This window comes from Pinus tabuliformis, chromosome 9 (genome assembly GCF_031772625.1).
Source record: "Pinus tabuliformis cultivar Carrire ecotype Pingquan chromosome 9, CPIR1, whole genome shotgun sequence".
Classification (NCBI taxonomy): Eukaryota; Viridiplantae; Streptophyta; class Pinopsida; order Pinales; family Pinaceae; genus Pinus; species Pinus tabuliformis.
In genome coordinates this window covers 21,035,868-21,052,126 of record NC_142307.1, presented here as the reverse complement: position 1 = coordinate 21,052,126, position 16,259 = coordinate 21,035,868, and the positions used below count along the sequence as shown (strand labels likewise).

The window sequence follows — 16,259 nt, the reverse complement described above, 5'->3', positions numbered from 1 at the left end:
ATCATAATACCCATTATCCCTTGATTTTGTAGCATTGGATGTGTTTGTTCCCCAATGCCATAGTGGGTCAGCTTTTTGAATCTTAACAAGGCAGCCTGAATTTATTTTTCTGGGGAGACCTCTCTCTAAAAGAGAAAGTTACCTTGCAAAACTCGTAAACCATCTACATCATTTGCACTACATTACTACTGCTCATCTGCACTGCTGGTCTCTCGAAGTTTTCCCCCTTCCAAATCATGGAATGTAAGCAACAGGACCAGCTGAAACCCCATGTATTAAACTGAAGTCATTTTTCAAATAAAATATTTTATGTTGTTGAAAACAATTCCTGACATCACAAGCTTTTATGCAACAGAAAGTGGTCTAGCAATAATTTTAGCTACAGCCAGCAATGCCAAAAAAGTGAAGTTTTGGATTGCCCCTAAATTTTCTTCACATTGAAATTGGTCAGAGTTTTACAAACAGCCATTGCTCATACCCTTGTATACTTGTCACACTGATCACCATTTATATCGTGTGAATAATATGATAGATGTTCATTGACGAGTTTTAATGAGGATGGGGACGAGAACTTACAAATCCAACTATGGGAAGACAAGAACTTTGATTCCCTGCAGAGTGCGCAACGATTCACCTTTCAGCAATTTCATATATAGTTACAATTTACCAATTGATTTTGTAACTGTCGAGATTCCAAGATGGTTGTTAGACATCAATCTTATATCCACCTTTGGTAGCAGCGAATGAGCTAAAGAAATCATGGATGGTCACCCAAGGAAATCATTTGACCGAGAAGATCCACTATGGCACCTTTTCTTTGACTGTGGAATAAATTAAATGGGAGGATTCTATGTTGTTAGGGGGCTTGAGGGTCAGATATAACATGCATACTCATTTGCTTCATCATCAGCTGCCACTGCTCTTATATTCCTTTGAGGTTACATGGGCACATATATTGATGCTGGGCTCATATGCAGACTTTGGGACAGATTCCGACCAACACAAATGCCTTCAGGGTGACTTATCTTGAGTAAATAAGCGCCACACTCTGTGGCTTATTTCTCTGAGCCATGCAACATGCCCACTGGTTGTGTCACATGCAGCCGAAAACAACAGAGATGGACAACATTCATTGGGAATGGTCAAGCAGATCCATTACTCAGATCTATGAATCAGATCACTCTAGGCAAGATCGGTGTAGGCAGATCTCTTCTAATAGCATAATCAAATTTTCATGCCACCAAAAAAAATGGTAGAGTCAACTATTCACTTCTTTAGAGAGTGATGGTTGTTGGCAGTTTTCGGTGGAATCTGCATGTGGGTATCTCTTCAATGTATTTGAGAGGTCGGACAACTCTTCTCTTTGCAAAGATGCTTTAGCACCACTGACATGACTATGTGGTTATTCACTATAATTCAATTGCAGATATTTTTCACTTATATACCACGCAAATCTGGTCGGACAAGCTCTTCTCTTCACTAAGATGCATTAGCACCACTGACCTGACTATGTGGTTATTCACAATTATTCAATTGCAGATATTTTTCACTTACATACCATGCACATCTATCATTGAAACTAATAGTATACATACAGAAAATATTTCAAATACCTTTGATAACGGTGATTGCTCACAATTAACAGCAAATCTACAGGATTGCATTCAATCCAAGCATTGCTTTTGTCTTCACTCATATCTCACCTTCCATAGAGAACTACCATGAAGGAACTTCGAAGCCTCCTAAGACTGAAGGCTTTGATAAATACCAACCTCTCTTAATTGTGCTTGCTCTGATACCATGTTAAGAATTGACTTGGGTGAGACAAAACAAACAAACTAGCAGAAAAGACCTCAAGTCGTTCTATTGCTCATTGTATTGATCATAGGATATGAATTTATAAAACATCAATTTGACCTTCTAGAACTTCTAGATCTAGATCTAGATCTCACTGACAACTCATCAGTGCATCATGACAAAACCTCATCAAGATAAGAATTACAATTCATAACAATATGGTCTCAAACTTTGCGATTGTCTAGGGACTCACACTCTAACATTTGAATATCTTCGACAGAAGATGGAAGGGATATCCCTCTCATCTTGTCAGTGAAGGAAACCACAAGCCCAGGGGGAGCAACCCTTTGTCATTGATGTCAAATGGGGAAGGAAGGTTTCACGTGACACTAAGAGTGAATTTTTATCTTAGATTCATCAAATAATACAATTTTTGAACGGGCAAAAATTTGGGCTAACAGGCCTCAAATCTAAAAGTTTAAATATCGAACAGAGCTTAGGATCTCTTTTGAAGAAAGTCCCAAGCAATATTACTTATGAAAGTGTTTTCACATTACAAATGCATGCAATAAGACTGGTAATTCATAGTGTACAAGTAGAGCATCATCTTCTCTCTTTGTTTTGGCTTTCTGTATTGTCTAGATGTATCCAACTGGTCCTGTCAATGACCAACTTGCCAAAGGTTGACATGATTCTCTCCAAATATAATAAGTAAATACAAACCTTGTTAATACATTTCAAATACTCAAACATAATAGGCAACTTACCACTAAACCACTGAATAAAGCACAATACCTATGAGTCTACTATTGGGAAAATTTGTTAACATGTAGGACTCACCTTCTCATTCTCTTTCAATGATGCCAGCAGATCTTTAACCGAAGGATCATTTGGATCCACACCTGGAAGCTGCAAACCAAATGATTGAATATTTCCATCAACATTTAGAAGGATAATTGATGAGGTATAGAAACTGAGATATGTTATTTGCTTATGGAAATACTATATATTTCATTCTTCTCAAGTAGCTCACAGTCATGGATGACTTTAAGATACCAAATATGGAGCAAAAGCTCATACCGAAGATAAAACAGATGACACAAAATTTTGGTCACCCAAGACTTTGCTCATGTCTGCAGCTCCTGAACTCTTTCCAGGCGTTTCCTTCAACATTTCAAGAGCTGCAATAACAAGTACTTGTTAAATAGACTGAAATCTACAAACAATACTAACTTATGCCATAAACAGTTTTCCCATTAATCTTATTGAGAATATTAAATTTTCCCATTCATCTTATTGAGAATTTTAAGGCATACAGGGCCCTGGCTAAGAGGTTGAACGAGAAAATTGCGTGAAAGTAAATTACCATTTACAAGAAACCCCAAGATTGGATCTCAATATTTTATGGCAATGAACTTAATTATTTATTTCAGAATAAAATGAAAGGAGGCAATAAAAATATATTATATAACTCAGCAAGCAAAGCATAAATGCGGTCAACCCCATTGAAGCACTTAAAAGGCCAGAACATCAACAAACTATTGCAAAACTGTATCTAAATCATACATGTCATATTATCAAGCCATCTTTGATTTGCATAATGACATTGATTCAGGGTTGTTCTGCCTCCACAAATATAATGAAAACTTTGGAGTCAATTTCCTAGCAAATTCATAATTCGAACTCACTAATAGACACATCAGCTCAATATGCTAGTTTCAAATCACTGGTAAAAGTCTGTTAAGTTATCATTATCTCCAGAAAACCAGTTTTGCATCAATTAGGAAATCTCTTTTTGAAATCTAAGGAGTACCACATATTGTCAAATGTATTTCTGCATTCCAGCCAGGAAAAGTAAGTGCTTAAATAGGTGCAATGTGCTCTACAGGCACCTAAGATTCAAAAACAATCCAAAGATACCTTAAAGCTAAAGAATGTGAAAATTCCAAAATTGAAATCCTATTGCAGCAACTGGTATTATTTCTTACAACTGATAAATTAATTATTCAGTTTATTGCTACGGAAACATCGAAATAAACACACCAACTTTCACAAATAAAAATGTGGAAAATAAATAGCGCTGGAACTGAGAAAATACTAGCACACACACATAAAAAATGACACTGCTATTTTTGGACAAAAGTCCCCGGAAAAATCCAATGCAGGAAAACCGGTGCAGCAACTGAGGGTTTTTATTATTAAGCAGCAGTGAGAAATTCTGAGTACAATAATCTAGATGCCGAAATCTAGCTATCCTGTAGAGAAAATACTAGAAAAAATACTAGAGGGAAATTTACCCTCACTCAGGGCAATTCCAGATCTTGCCTGGCACTAAAAAGCAAGCCGTCCAATTGGGCCTACGCAAGCTCTGCATCACTCTGAAGTTGCCTGCTCTACACTCTGCCCGAACTATCTACTAATCAACTCGTCATGCATGTTACCGCTCAAAATAGCAGGGGTCCTAAAAGGGGATCTTTGAAGGGCTACTACTAGGTCAAGGGCAACAATGGAGCGATAGCCCACTATCACCTCGGCTAAGGCTCCCTACTCTTTACAGACTTTCACCAATGGGAGGAGGCCCGTTATGATAAGGATCATGTAATGGATAGACCAATGAAAGGGCGAGGGGTGATCCTAGAAGCCTATTCACAAGGGAGGCTCAAATATGTGGCTTGCTTGTCTTGGAAGACAAGATGTAAGGCTCTCAAGGAAGGGCTTGGGGAGGATATCAAGGGTTAGGTTTTGAGTATGTGTCTTATAAAGGAGATCCCTAAGCCCTAGAATTCTTGTGGAAACTTGAGTTCTAAGTTATCTTTGAAAAATTAACCTTGATAGTGCATGGAACCACACAGGACCAAGTGGACCCAAGGTTAGTTCAAGGGGATAGGATTTAGCAACCAATGATATGCTTGACCTAATTATCGAGGGGTAAGGGATCAAGGAATGAATTTCCAGTGAAAGGCAATGCAAGGTTCCTAGTGAGGTTTCTAGCCTAAGGGAAACCAAGGGCAAGAATTGGTCTTCGAGCTAGGGCTTGCAATATCTATCGGAATCTCATGAAATTTGGAGGGCTTCTTGAGGACACACCAGCGCAGTTGTGGACAAAAAATCGAAGCTTTTGGATGGCTAGATTGTGAGATAATTGGTGCCCTAGGTGACCTAGACAACTAGACCTAAAGAAGAGGGGAGGGGAGAAGAAAAATAGGTTTAAGGTGATCACCTTATGGTGGACCAGTGCCTAATCCTTTGCGGACATTTGGAGTCGCGTAATTATGACTATGGACATTAAAACAGTGCGAAACACGCATGTAAAAGAATATTGAATGAATTGATTAGAAATGAGCAAACAGCTCAATGATAATACAGAGATATTTACAATAATAGAAACATCAGGTTTCTATATAGAATATGGGAACAATCAGTTTCATCTTAAGAAACTGCTAAAAGAATACAAATAGCAACAGCTAAAAGAATGAGCATTAAATACTAAATAGAAATATTCTAATACCCTCCCTTAATGCTCAATCTATTTACAACACCAATAGACCCTCGGAATTTTACAAATTTATCAGGACCAAGAGGCTTGGTGAAAATGTCGGCGGGCTGCTCTGTTGTGGGAACATATTTCAACTGAACTGAGCCGTCTTCAACAAGCTGGCGAATGTAGTGGCAATGAGTTTCCACATGCTTTGTTCGTTCATGAAACACTGGATTCTTGGCAAGTTTGAGCACTCCCTGATTATCACAAAACAAAGAAGTAGGTCCGGTCTGAGAAACATGCATATCTGCCAGCATATGTCGAAGCCAAACTGCCTCACATGATGCCTTAACTGCTCCCCGATATTCTGCTTCTGTTGAGGAGAGAGCCACTGCCTGTTGCTTCTTACTAGTCCAAGTAACATCACCGGATCCTAGATTAAACACATACCCAGCTGTAGATTTACGGTCATCAACCGAACCGGCCCAGTCAGAATCAGTGTAACCACTGAGTATAGGATTGGAACTTCGAGTGTATAGTAGGCCATAATCAGAAGTGCCACGCACATATCGTAGCACACCGCTTTGCTGCGTTCCAATGATCAGCTTTAGGAGCTGACATGAAGCGGGAAATGTAGCTCACTGCAAAACTGATGTCAGGTCTGGTAGCAGTAAGATAGATGAGACTGCCCACTAATTGCCTGAATAAAGTTTCATCCACAAGAGGAGATGATGACTGAGCTGAAAGTTTGAGCCCTGGTTCCATAGGAGTCGTGGCCGGTTTGCAATCCTGCATTCTGAACCTGTCCACAAGATTTTTTGCATACTTGGACTGAGAGAGAAAGATCTGATTTTCAGTCTGCCAAACTTCAACCCCCAGACAGTAATGAAGAAGTCCCAAGTCTGTCATCTCAAAAGTTCTGCATAAATCTTGTTTGATCCCATGGATCAAATGTGCAGAGCTGCCAGTAATGATAAGATCATCCACATAGACAACCACAAACAAGATATCATTACCAGTATGCTTGATGTACAGGTTTGCATCAGAAGGGCTCCGCTGAAAACCCTGATCTGTCAGGTACTGATCAATTTTCATGTACCAAGCCCGAGGAGCTTGTTTCAATCCATAGATTGCTTTAGCTAACCGACACACTTTCTGTTCTTGACCAGCAACCTTGAATCCTGGAGGCTGCGTCATGTAGACTTCTTCTTGGAGATCACCATTTAGGAAAGCACTTTTTACATCCATCTGATGAACTTTCCAATTGAACTGAGCTGCTAGGGCAAGGACAAGCCTTATGGTACTCATCTTGGCTGTAGGAGCAAAAGTCTCCTCATAGTCTATGCCTTCCTTCTGTGAGAACCCTCGAGCCACAAGCCGAGCTTTATACTTGTCTATGGTTCCATCAGCTTTGTATTTCACTTTATACACCCATTTGCAGCCTATGGGCTTTTTCCCTGCAGGAAGATCAGAAAGTGTCCATGTGTGATTCTTCTGAAGACTCTGGAATTCGGCTTCCATAGCCTGTTCCCACTCAGATGTACCCTTAGCCTCTGAATAGGTTTCAGGCTCAAAAATACTGTGTAGGTTAGCCATAAGAGCAAAATTGACTGTAGATTGTTGTCTGTTCTTATGTCTAGAAGTTCTACCTTCAAGGAGCTCATCATCCCGGAGATCACCAATGGTTTTAGCCCACCATTTAGGCCGAAGAGTAGAAGAACCAATATCAGGAGTAGAGGAACCAATATCAGGAAGAGGTGGAGAAGACTCAAGAGCAATAGGGACCGCAAAGAGGGGTATTTTCTGGAGGAAGCTCAGATAGAGTATTATCAAATACTGATGCTACATCATCCCTCCCATGAGGTGGACCGACCGGAAGAAGAACACTGTGAGGCTGATCCTCAGAACACTGCTCAGAAGAAGACTGAAAGAATCCTCTGTCTTCATCAAATACTACATCCTGACTGAAACTAAGACGACCAGTGGCTATATCTATCAGCCTATAGGCCTTGTGATGATCACTGTACCCTGTCATCATGAGTTTCTGGCTTTTGGAATCCAACTTAGAGCGCTTAGCAGCTGGAATCCAAACATATGCAACTGAGCCAAATACTTTGAGATGACTGATCTTAGGTTTACGGCCAGACCAAACCTCTTCAGGAGTCTTCCCTGTAACAGCCTGAGTGGGTGATCGGTTAAGCAGGTAAACAGCAGTAAATACTGCATCAGCCCAGAATCTATTTGGAACACTCCTGTGTTGTAACATGGAACGAGCCATTTCAACAACCGTGCGATTGCGACGCTCGACAACACTGTTCTGCTGAGGAGTGTAGGGTGTGGTTAACTGACGTTTGATGCCATGAATATCACAGAAGTTGGCAAAAGCTGAAGAACAAAATTCCCCCCCATTGTCGGTCCTAAGAGTCATGATGTTACAGCCCGACTCTTTTTCAACTAAGGTTTTAAACTTCTGAAAGGTACTAAGTGCATCAGATTTATTTTTTAGAAAATACACCCACATCTTTCTACTGAAATCATCTACAATGAGTAAAAAATATTTGCAAGCAGTGATAGAGGTTGTATTCATAGGACCACAAATATCAGCATGAAGTAACTGAAGTACCTTAGATGCTCGCCAAGATTCTCCATCCTTGAATGGGGACCGATGTTGCTTTCCCGCTTGACAGGCGCCGCATACCCCCAATTGCTGAGTCTGAATATCAGGTAATCCTGACACAAGTCCCTCCTGAGAGAGCTGAGAGAGATACTGCATATTTAGATGCCCATATCGCTGATGCCATAGAGTACTGATGGGAGAGACACGTGCTGCTAGAGCCACTTCTGAAGAGTCACCGGTGTCAAGTAGCCTATATAGACCATGGTCCTCTAAGCCAACAGCAATTGTTAGACTAGTCTCTCTGTCAATAATGGAGCACTTGTGTGCACTGAACACTACATCAAGCTGAGGGGAATTCCTCATAATCTGGCTGACAGACAGTAGATTAATTTCCATACCAGGAACATAGTATACATTCAAGAAGATGAGTGTGCGCCCACCAGACTGGATCTGAACGGTACCTCTGCCAACCACTGTGTATTTTTCACCTCCACCAAATACCACGGAATCACTGAAAGGTGAGAAGTCAATAAACCAGTCACGCCTGTGAGAGAAATGGCGTGATGCACCAGAGTCAATATACCAAGCAGAAGACGGTACATGATCTAACGACCTTTTAGCCATAAAGGCGTAAAAAACAGATTATGTCTGCTCGGATTATTCCTGACTGCCTTCCAACATGAGATTGGTTAGCGAAGCCATCTGCACGTTTCCCAAGATATGGAAAAAACAAAAAAATCCTGCACGGATTTCAACGAGGATGCAGGCTGATCCAAACAGAAATTGACAGATGCTGATATAAGTATGAAAAGATTCCCAAAGAAGACTGATTTACTGTAAGAAACACAAATTTTCTTAAACAAACACTAGATAGGAAGAATCAATAAATTGTGGAGATCTCACAAGACAGAGAAGGATCCATTTCTGTATCGAGATAGACGACTGTAAGCTTTTATCACAGTGAGCAAAGTCGGGGCTAAGACTCAGTGAAGGCTACCTGGCTTACAGAGGGCTCGACCTTAGAAAGGAATGAAAGAACTCAAGAGATTAGGATGCAAAGAAGCTAGCTGATCAAGAAAACTCCCTGAGCGCAGTTTCGAAATGAACTACTGAATTTTTCAAACTATGAAAAATTATTTCGAAATCAAATATCAGTTTTTAGAAAAGCCGGAAATTCAAATATCAGTTCTTAGAAAAGCCACTGATAGTAAGTCGATAATGCTGCCTGCTTAAAAAACTTCTTTCAAGATGACTGTACCAAACCTTAACAAATTCTGTTGTGAAAGAAAGAGGCTTGCACACAGAAAATTACTTGCACACAGAAAATTACTCAGAAAATTAAGAAGTACTAAACTTCCTTGTACTCACAGCACCAAGCCAGCGGCCAGCTTTCCACTTTCAACTCTTAAAATGATGCCCACGACTGCAACCTCTATACCTCAAGTAGTAGGAAGAAGAATAAATTGTAGAGGCTCTGCGTGATCGATTAGCACAGCAGAATGACCCCACAACCTAAGCTGTGGACTGAACTCGTGAAAATCACTTCAAAAAAAAAAACCAACGACCGATGCTGTGAACTGAGCTCACTTCAAAAAATAATTGTGATGCTATTCTGGTCCCATCGCTTCAAATGAAATCACAATAAACTTTGATCCAATTGCTAAGCAAACACAGGAATCTGGAAAATACCTTTTACGTGAAAATGCCAAATATTTTCAATGCCGTCACTATAATCTGGAAAATCCCGTCGCGTGATACAAGCGGGGCTTAAATCACTGGCAGATCTCAATCTGTGGAATACACGAGCCAAAAATACGTGACGTAAACACTTCAATCTTCGATTTCCGCTACCGCTTCCGATTACTGTAACTTGTGGTGAAGACTGTGAAGACTGTGAATAAGACGGACCTCTGTCGGCCTGGAGATAACAGTCGACTGCTCGACAGTTCGACACACCTAGCCGAGAAGAATGACGCAGATGACACAATGTTGTGGATATGGAGCGTGGCGTCAAAGGGTCTGAGGATTTGTTAAGAAAATTGGTCACGATTTTATGCAGAAGGGTGCCACAAAGGTTCGTCACTGGAGAATGCCGTCACTTGGAAAATGCGTGAGCCAAAAATACGTGGAAATGCCGTCACTGAAAATGCGTAAAAAAATGTTTAACTGTAGCTTCGACTTTAAACGCTTCGGCTTTGGACGCAGGTTCTTCAACTTCGGTTTCCGCTCCAGTCACAGTCGATATTACAGTCGAAAATTCTGCTCCACTTATCAGATAAAAAAAATGACGCAGAAGCCCGCAAATTGATTTACTGCGGTTGAATTTGAGATTCCACGCTTGTGAAAGAAATCTGCAATTCGATGCTATACAAGAACAGCGATGAAAACCTAATGATAAACCGTCTGGCATGGGCCGAACAATAGCTTTCAGATCTCAGACCAATCAGACCATGAACAAGCGTTCTTTGTAAATGGAGACGCTAACCCTTGGAGAGAAAAAAATTTCGAATGTGGCCACGATAACAAAAAAATCCAGATCCCTAAAGAGCAATTTCGAAATGAAACAAAATTTTTCAAACAGTGAAAAATTATTTCGAAAGACACCTGTGCTCTGATACCATAAAACAGTGCGAAACACGCATGTAAAAGAATATTGAATGAATTGATTAGAAATGAGCAAACAGCTCAATGATAATACAGAGATATTTACAATAATAGAAACATCAGGTTTCTATATAGAATATGGGAACAATCAGTTTCATCTTAAGAAACTGCTAAAAGAATACAAATAGCAACAGCTAAAAGAATGAGCATTAAATACTAAATAGAAATATTCTAATAGACATTGAATTTTCTATGTAAAGGAGGCCTCAAAGACAACTTCGCTTGGCACTAGGGCAGTAGCAAAAGCTGCTTCAAAGGCTTTATACTTCATTTTGCAAGATAGATGGATTCTCAAGATGAATTTCAGCAATGAAACATCCCTAGGAACATTCATTCATTATACATGGCCCATACATGAAGCATTCACTATCCAGAAACAAAATTTCAACAACTTCGCATAAGAGATGCAGCAAATAAGCCCTAATATAGTGAAATCCCAACGACAATGTATGTGACAAAATTAGAAAGAAAGAATAGCATTTAAATGTACTTACATGTATAAGAATATATCCAACCATCCCAAAACTTGCCATCAAGAAGCTCCAAGACATACGAAAATTAGCCAAACATCAAAATGCATTCCATCCTCCAAAAATTCGTCCTCGAAGAAGGATAGCGAAAAACTCTAAAGAGATACAACTTCCAAATCCAAGTGATGATGCTAAAACAAATCCTCATCACTTCTATTTATACACTTCTAATGAGTTCAATTTAACAACTTGGGCCTACATTAGCCCCTAGAATAAAATATTGTGCAAAACAACTAATCTTTTGGTGACAAGCCCACCAAACTAGCTCATAAACAAAAGAATAAGCCTCTCAACAGGTCGAATGATCAATAATACATGTCGTTGGGCCTTCTAAGAAGCCTGATGAAGTACATAAGTGCCACAATGATGAATAGGACTCCCAAAAGTAGTGAACAAGGGGTTTGCCCCTTGTTCTCCAAATAATAAACCTGTGGTGCTCCCAATGGGTGTGAGGGCACACAAGTAACCTCATGGGTCTCCAATTAGATCGAAGATGCCTGTAGACCATATATAACGGCTCAGATGATGGTATAAGTGATGCCACATCAGCATACAAGTCCTGGATCATCTGCCAAGTGCATGGTACAATTGTGGGGTCGGTTGGGCATAGTGAACCCGATGCATCTTCCTCGTCCAATAGGTGAATCTCGAACAATCTTTGAACATCTCTAGGGATCCATGGAGTGATGTCTACTATTGTAGAGGCCCATGGCTCTCTATACACACCCTACATGTGCTAATGTAGCCCTCTGGAGGGTTAGGACCCCATATAGGGAGATTAAATCCAAAATGGAGATCATCTGCAATCCTGCATAAGATCCAATGTGTTCCCTAGTCTTCCATTACAACAATTCATTTAAGGAAATCGATTTAAAGAGCTTACAAACCATGGAGAACAGGTGGGCACTTCACAATGGCATGCCCCTCCATACTGGGCTTTGGCATGTGCTAATGTCTCCAAGCTCCAAATGGGGTTAACCAAGTACCCTATTAGGTGGTCTCTACCTTTAAAGGAGATCGTATGTCCAAGGTACATCCTTCAAAGGGTGATGACATGTGATAAGGGGATGAATAGAGTAGGGAATGAAAGGAGCAGCGTCAAGCCACATGTTGTGGTACAAGGGTAGCTAGCAAAAGGGAGGCCCACACATGGGTATGTAATGTATAGGAGGGAGCAATCGTGGTGCATGAGGTGCCCCGACCTTGATTTTTCCACCCTTCTTTATATGCCTATTGCCTTTTATGATTTTTCTTTGATTAACTGCTAGGGGTTCAAAGGACGAGAGCATGATGTGTAAGGTATAGCAGTGGATATCCCATTTAAGGTAGGGCAGTTCATTGCCAACCAGGGGTTGGGACAATCATGGGTTCCTAAATGATAAAGGAGGTTCATCTAAGACCTATAGGAACCAAGGTGATGACCATGATAATGGGGTGGCGCTCATGTATTACCTTTTGCCCACATGCTAAATGTGTTTGTCCTAACCATCTTTTGCATTTTGTGGTATATTTTCGAGTTAGATGTGGCCAATTATGCTTTTACTTTTCTTTTCATCTGCATCAACCTCTGGGGCATCATTCCAGGCCTAACCCAAGGTGTGGGCAAGGGGAGGGAGAAAGCTAAACCTATGTGGACCCAGGTGGGAGAAATGATGATTGAGCGGAAGGGGGGTGATATATGTGGATGAGGAAGCGGGACCACACAACCAAAATCAGGGTTTCCCACGTAGTACCATCCAAAGTTCAGTAAAAGAGCCCACAGGACTAGGGTCCAAGGTTAACATCCAAAAGAGGTCTAGGGGACAGGAGCACAGACCTAACCCACCTCTTTCCATCGAATCCCCCCATCAATTCATGCCTAGAAGTATCCATGATAAGCAAACTACAATACTCAATTACCAAACGACAAGGCATACCTTTAGGTTCGGGAGACCCACCTTCAAACATATGATCATGACAGATGGGTGAGGGACCACATGGCTAGCTCAGGTGGCAGAGAAATGGCACAACGAGCTAGTTGGTGGTTGCAAGCAGTTGTTGGTTGTTGGTTGAAGACCATCTGGGAGAAAAAATTTCTCCTATGGATATCACCAACAAAATGGTGGGTAACATCTGGATCCAACTGGGACATGATCTCTTGAAAAATTGGACGAAGCTACTCGAACAAGAGGTCACAAGAACTCCAACAATCTCTTGGTTATCGTAGACCTGTTACCTGCACATATAATAGATGAAAAACATGGGGCAACATGCTTTCGCGGCATCTCATGATCGCACATGCTTGGATTAGACCCATAAAATCGACTCATAAAAAATAAACTTTCAAAATGCAATCTTTAAATCTAAATGCAGCTAGTCTATCATGAGAAATATCATATGACATTAGTTCCAATGAGAAAATCGGTATACAATGCATCCTACTCTAATATGCATGTAATACAATGTCAAGCTAAGTGTAATCATAAAGCCAATGCAACCAACATATCATAAAATCAATATACAAATGCCTGACTATATGATTTCTTGTGTAGCAAAATCCAACTTGAATGTAGACACAATCACATAGAGGATGAAGTGGGTGGGACGCGGGAAAATATGATCTCCACGTGAGGTAAGAGGAAGTAGTAGGAGAATGAAAATAAGTCAATCCAGAAGTGTGGGGTTTTCCCTCTAAGAACACAATTGGCAAAATGAATGATCACACTTAGGAACTCCTTATCATAATCATTGCTCATAATACTATGCTTTGGAAAGGGACAACCTACTGGTTGCTCAATGGAGTGATTGTATTCACAACCCTCAGGGTATGAGGGGGAAGGAGGGATGCATCTAGTGGATGGTTCCTCTTCAACATCATGCCTAGGGAGAAAAACAAGCCCATTGTCATTGGAGATCATACTAAAAGGGGTGAGGGAAACACTTGTGGAAGACTCAGGATGATGAACGGGAGAAAAGGGAAAAGGGGAGGGTGAAGTCTCACATTCAACGAACTTTTCCTTCTCAAAATCATAACTTGAAGGCTCAAGGAAGATAGGTGGGAGCTTTGTCGATTTCATCATTATTAATATCAATGATAGGGTCTTCCCAAAAAGGAGAATCAATTACCTCCAACCGCCCTCTTTCATGTAAGAGAAAATAATGATCCCTTTTCTCAAAGGTATCGATGGATATGTCATCATAAATAATGTTTGAGAGAAAAGGGATACCGCTCTCAACCTCATCTTCCTTGTCAGTGTCATAAAAGGGAGCACAACCAAATTGAGGACCAACAATTTTCCACTTCTCCTTTTCAATGTGGAAGTAATCTCCAATGTCATCTTCTAAGCGGCTAATGGGATCACCTACCTCAAGGTTCTCAAAAAAAGGGTCATCAGGAGTAATATCCTTGAGAAAGGCAAGGTTAGTCTCAATTTCACTTTTTGTACTTCTCAACACGTGTTTTCAAAATCATCCTATTCATCACTTAGATCCTCGAGGTTATCTCCAACCTCTTCATCTTGACTAATGAGACCTTCCCTTTGGAGGGCTTCCTCTAGGCTTTCACAAGCAACTTCATTGGATTGGAATTTTGGTCCTTATACTCCACGATTTTGTTGATCAACTCAGTAAAAGATGAAATGCGTTCAGGCTCACATGAGTCAAGCCAACCTCGGTGGTTGTATTCAATAGAGGCAATAAATAATTCCATGAGGTTGTCTACATGAACCACATTAACCTCAGAAGCATGCTTAATAAGTGTTGCTATGAGATCCATTGTTGTGGATGGATCACCCTCAAATGGTGGCATATTTCGCATGAGCTTCCAATCTAGGCCATTTGGGTATCCTGGAACCCATGTGATATCCAAACCAAGAAACCACTCATGAAGCCTTTTAAAAGCCATTGATTTTTATATATTGATATCATGGTAGTCGCCAAGGCAAACTAAAATTGCCTTGACAAATGCTTGCTTCACCCTACAAGCATAGACTTTGAGGTTCAATAAAGAACTAGGGCTTTCGTGCCAAAATGATATGTCAATGATGTCGTATGAGGAACAAGACACACGTCTCATGTCCCAGCAACGATGCCAGAAATATTACCACTCAAACTAGCAGGGGTCCTAAAAGGGGATACTTTAAGGGCTACTACTAGGCTAACGGCATCAATGGAACAATAGCCCACTGTCACCCAATGTTTTAAAACTCCAACTCGAGTTCGAAACCGATCGAGGGTCGTCTCCGACTCTGACTCCGACTCGGTGTCGACTCAGCTGGTTTGATTTCAATGACTTGATCGTTGTAAAAAATAAATTAAATATTTATTTTTTTATGAAAAAAACATAATTTTAAATATTTTCATTCATGTTTCCAAACACAGCATTAGAATATAGAGAGAAAACAACATATGATCAAAATAGGCTCATGAATATATCCATTATATCAAAATGGCACGCAGTGCACTATCCAATACATACATGAAATAGAGATCAAAACAAAAACACATAACCAAGGAGGCTCTAAATAGCCTCTACAACAAAAGTAAACTATAAAACATCACTAGTGACCAATACTACTGGTTATTGCTAGAGAAGCCAACAATCTGGCTCAGACTCTGAATCAAAGTCAGATAGGGAAACCCATGGTTCCTCCCCCTCCTCATCACCATCTCCAATTGTAACTGTAGAAGTAGTAGCACTAGAAGGTGCAGCAGCTACACGCTGAGATAGACGTGATTGAGTAGAGGAAGTGCCTGCAACTGGAGGACTTGAGACTGGGCTCGATACAAGTGGATTTCCATTCAACTGAACATGATGTTCAACTAATGCCTCCATCTGTAAATCCAAATCAAGACCAATATCCTCATCATAATCAAACTCTATTGGATGACTCTCCACTAGCCAATCTGATGTTGGATCAATGTCTTCCAACACAATGGGATCTGTATCAGGTCTTTTGTTCAACAATTGCTTGCATCTTAGTCAAAGGTTGTATTGGACATAGACTACATCATTTATCTGTTTTTGTTCCAAACAGTTTCTCTTCTTCGTGTGAATCCTCTCAGAGACGGACCAATTGCACTCACAACCAGTAGCACTGCAAGTTTGACTGAAAATGTGGATTGCAAACTTCTGCAATGGAGGACAATGGCTACCAAAAGCCTCCCACCATTGTGCTGCAAAAAACATAGTTGT

The 16,259-nt window shown here is 40.5% G+C and overlaps 1 protein-coding gene across 1 annotated transcript in view; it reads right to left on the bottom strand.

Moving 5' to 3' along the window:
- The window catches only part of LOC149146908 (26S proteasome non-ATPase regulatory subunit 4 homolog), a 204,437-nt gene that overhangs the window by 25,586 nt on the left and 162,592 nt on the right, over window positions 1–16,259 (bottom strand). Inside the window, exons 8-9 of the mRNA XM_089438178.1 lie at window positions 2,878–2,978; window positions 2,638–2,706 (exon numbers count right to left, since the gene is read on the bottom strand). Coding sequence (XP_089294304.1) covers window positions 2,638–2,706; window positions 2,878–2,978 — 170 coding nt within the window. The remainder of the gene's footprint in view (window positions 1–2,637; window positions 2,707–2,877; window positions 2,979–16,259) is intronic.